This window comes from Myotis brandtii, unplaced genomic scaffold (assembly GCF_000412655.1).
Source record: "Myotis brandtii unplaced genomic scaffold, ASM41265v1 scaffold1441, whole genome shotgun sequence".
Classification (NCBI taxonomy): Eukaryota; Metazoa; Chordata; class Mammalia; order Chiroptera; family Vespertilionidae; genus Myotis; species Myotis brandtii.
In genome coordinates, this window is record NW_005355164.1 from 149497 (window position 1) to 153955 (window position 4459).

Sequence of the window (4459 nt, forward strand, 5' to 3'; positions counted from 1 at the left end):
CACTTGCTCCTCCCAATCCTATCTGGGGCTGTGACTCCTGGGAACTTGGAGGAGGCTCTGCACCCTCTGTCCTTGCTCCACAAGATGCCCATCCACCTGCTGGTGAGGGACAGGATACTTTCCCTGCCGTCTCTCCCCAGGTTACCTGGGCTGCAGCTCCGACAGCCCTGGGCCCCATCCCCAGGACCGGCTGCTCCAACCTGTCCTCCCCGGCAGCGACTAGTATTCCTGAAGACGCATAAATCTGGGAGCAGCTCTGTGCTAAGCCTGCTTCACCGCTACGGGGACCAACGTGGGCTGCGCTTCGCCCTCCCTGCCCGCTACCAGTTTGGCTACCCAAGGCTTTTCCAGGCCTCTTGGGTCAAAGGCTACCACCCTCAGGGTGGAGGCACCCAGCCCCCCTTCCATATCCTCTGTCATCACATGAGGTTCAACCTGAAAGAGGTGAGAGGTGTTGAGGGTGTGGGTGGGACTGGAGAGAGATGGGATCAGGCCTGTGGCCAAGACCATCAGTGGAGAAGGCCCTAGGCATGGGGGGCCCCCAGGAGTCACCTCACCCAAAAGGTGGACAGAGGGCCACAAAGGTGAAGTTTCCTGTTCTCCCCTCAGCTGCCCCTTCCCCAGTAGTTTCTGAGAGCTGAAGTCCTGCCCCCTCCCATCTGGTGCATACTCCAGTCTCCTCCCTTGACCAATTATCTAGCTGGTGTCAGCACTGTGCCAAGTCTGAATCCCACCCCCAAACTCTCCCTCCAGGTGCCCCTTTCCCTTCTTAGCCCCTTCCATCGATACCACCAGGACCTCTGCTTAGCCACTGCCCTCTGACCTATCTTCCTCTCACTCCCCTCACCATGTCTGCCAGATTTCGAGAATCGGGTATATATCAAGCCATCGCCCAGCCCTGACACCCTCAGCCTCAGTTCTAAAGGGGGAGAGAGGTACATGGACTCACGTGTTCATCTGAACACACAGAAACCTGAGAGTTCTTGGAGGAAGAAAGTCAATGTGCAAATGAAAACGTAAGGGAAGGGACTAACTTTTATTGAATACTTCCTGAATTCTGGGTACTAATCTTACCATCACCTTGCCAGGAAGACATTATGAGTGCCTCCATTATACAGAAGAGGAGGTCGAGACTCTGAGAAGCTAAGTGACTGATCTCTTAGCCAGATTTGAACCCAGGCCCATCTGCTCCAAAGTCAAAGTGCCTTCTGTGGCATATGTGCATATACATGTTTGTATTTGGAACTGTGAGAAGAATATTCATCAGAAAGAGGTGGGGATTTCTGGAGAGGCAGGTTTTAAAGGAAAGGGTGGACATGATTTTGTAGTAAGAACACTAGACATTCTTAGAGGGAGCAAAATATCAGCAAAGACGTGGTGGTGGGGATGTGTGTGTAAGGTGTGTGTGTGTGTGTGTGTGTGTGTGTTGGATGTGTGTGTAAGGGGTGTGTGTGTGTGTGTGTGTGTGTGTGTGTGTGTGTGTAGGTGGTAGAACCTCAGTGGGGGTTGCAGACCCACTGCTGATTAAATAGGAGCTGGAGAAAGCAGCTGAGGAACATGTGTGTGATCAAATGGGCAAGGAGGGCCCATTACTGGGAGTGAGACAATGACAATGACCTTTGAGGCAGGTTTTTCCAAGGTTAGGATGAGGATCTTCATTGTCACCATCGTTCATCTGAATACCTATCGTGTTCCATGTATTTCCACATTCTTCAAGGTAAGTGTTAACCCAGATTTATAGATGGCGGAAGTTCAATAAACTGCCCAAAGTTACATAACTGGTAAATGGCTGAATTGGGATTTTATTCTAGGTCCACCTGATGCCACAGATTATTCTCTGCACTGTTCTCTTCTTCCTTCAAAGAGACACAGTTCACTGGCTCTGCCCTGCAGACTTGATCATAATAGCAGATTGGAGGACATCATGTCAGAGAGTCAGGTTCAATGACAGTCACATTCAGAGGCAGAAACCCTTCAGGGAGCCTGGGAGCTGGTTTCTAATGTGCACCTGCCTGGCTCAACCTGATTCCCACCTTCCTGCTTGCTGAGAAGTGAAATCCAATGTTCCAGGCCTCAGGGTAACTCCCTACAAGGTGACCATGGCTCCCCAGTGTCTAGTCCAGAAGTGTCTGTTGCTCTCCAAGATGCCCAGGAGCCCCAGAAGTGCCCTGTCCTTCAGCCATCCTGGGCTTGTCTGCCCACCTGACACCTATACCTGAGACAGCATTATGGTTGCCCCTCTCGTCCCTCTTTGCTGCCAGTGATCCCCACCCCCACTGAAGGGGCCTGAGCCCAGTTTCTTTTTTGGAGCAGGGACCAAGAGTCCCAGGGTAGACTCTTAATAGTTTTTTTGTTGGAGAAGTGAACACAAAGTTTGCTTTTTAGAGATTTTACTGACCAAGGCAGACAGTAATGCCCAAGAAAATACATGTTCTCCAGGAGCTTCCCACGTTCCAGGTTCCTTCGTATTCTTTAATCCATGTAACTTCCATAATAAGCTCGGAAGGAAGATAGAAGTATCCCCATTTTGTAGATGAGCAAATTGAGTCTCAGAGACATTAGGAACTTGCCCAAGATCTGTCAGCTAGTGAAAAAAGTTGGGGGGTTCCTATTAGAGCTGTCAGGAGGCTGGGAGATCTTCGGGCATTGGGCTTACACTTCTTTTCTTCCTGGCCCACTTCTTTCTCCCCATGACTGTTTTCTCTCCTCTGCAGGTACTTCAGGTCATGCCTTCTGACAGCTTCTTCTTTTCCATTGTCCGAGACCCAGCGGCTCTGGCCCGCTCTGCCTTCTCCTACTATAAATCCACCTCATCAGCCTTCCGCAAGGCACCTTCCTTGGCTGCCTTCCTAGCTAATCCTCGAGCCTTCTACCGACCTGGGGCCCGTGGAGACCATTATGCGCGCAACTTGCTATGGTTTGACTTTGGCCTCCCATTCCCCCCAGAGATGAGGACCAAGAGAGGATATCCTCATCTCCCCAGAGACCCCAACCCCCCAGAGCTGCACGTCCTGCCTTCGGGCACTGGCTCTCGAGCCCACACCCTGGATCCCAATGCTCTCTTCCATCCTGCTCCCACCACTGCTGATGGTCACAGCCAGACGTCCAGCCCCGCTGCTTTAGATTTGGGGTCTTCATCCTTCATCCAGTGGAGTCTGGCCTGGTTGGACTCTGTCTTTGACTTGGTCTTGGTGGCCGAGTACTTTGACGAGTCATTGGTTCTGCTGGCAGATGCCCTGTGCTGGGGTCTAGATGATGTGGTGGGCTTCATGCACAATGCCCAGGCTGGAAGTGAACAGGGCGGACATGCTGTCAGCAATGGTGGACTGACCACTGAGGACAGGCAACTAACTGCACGGGCTCGAGTCTGGAACAATCTGGACTGGGCTCTTTATGTTCACTTCAACCGCAGTCTGTGGACACGAATAAAACAATACGGCCAGGGTCGGCTGGAGAGTGCAGTGGCAGAGCTCAGGGCTCGCCGAGAGGCCCTGGCGAAACATTGTCTGCTGGGGGGTGAGGCTTTAGACCCCAAATACATCACTGACCGACGGTTCCGCCCTTTCCAGTTTGGGTCAGGTAAGGTTTTGGGCTATGCACTTCGGAGTGGACTGAGCCTCCAAGACCAGGAGGAGTGTGAGCGCCTGGCTACCCCAGAGCTACAGTACAAGGACAAGCTAGATGCCAAGCAGTTCCCTCCGAAAGCCTCTCTGCCGTTCAAGACTTCAAAGCTACTCACCCCCTAGGCGTTAGACCACGGAGTCTTAGGTTAAAGAGCAGCTAAGCTACAGGACACGTGTGACCAGTGTGGGACAGCCGATGACATTTCTGCTTCCCTGAGAAAGCAAGTCTGCTCCCTGCAGGACGATGGGAACCTGGCATGGACGTGGGCCCAGAGTCCTCCAGGCCGTGCCAAGGACTCCAGCTGTTCAGCTCCCAGAGGCACTCCTCCACCCCCCTCTGCCCCTTCCCCTGTCCAGCCCCCTGGCAGGTCCACGCAGCACTCACAGGCTCCCTGGAGGAGCAGACCATGCGTTCAGCCAGAGGACGTTTGGGACACGGTGGGCTGGAATCATCCGTCCATGTATGTCTCTGTGAAATGTTTGTTACTGAGCTACGCCCATTTCACTATGAAATGTTTGTTGAATGAATAAATACTTTGAAACTTGGACTTGCTTTATGTAGAGCAGAAAGGGAAGGGGATGCTGCATCTTCATGCGAGACGCGGGGGGTGGAGAGGGTTCTTTTTCATATTCTCCAAAAAGCCTGTCTAGAGTCTCTCCTGAATCCTTCTTGCTGCAATCTAGCGGCCGCCGCACCCGCCCCTCTCCTCCAGGGTCCCGTCACTCACCGATTCCGGGGCCCCAGGCCACGCCCCTTCCCTTCCGCTTCCGGCTTTTCTCCAGTCATTCTCCGGGCGCCCGGCTCCGGCCCCGCGGGGTCTCGGTTCCGGGTTCGT

General features: G+C 53.2%; 1 protein-coding gene across 2 annotated transcripts in view; it reads left to right on the top strand.

Moving 5' to 3' along the window:
- The window catches only part of GAL3ST4 (galactose-3-O-sulfotransferase 4), a 5740-nt gene extending 1571 nt beyond the window's left edge, over positions 1-4169 (top strand). For both annotated transcript variants that reach the window (XM_005861152.2, XM_014535525.1), the window contains exons 3-4: positions 141-444; positions 2715-4169. In XM_005861152.2, the coding sequence (XP_005861214.1) occupies positions 141-444; positions 2715-3746 (1336 nt within the window). In that variant the 3' untranslated portion in view covers positions 3747-4169. The remainder of the gene's footprint in view (positions 1-140; positions 445-2714) is intronic.
- Positions 4170-4459: the final 290 nt, after the last annotated feature.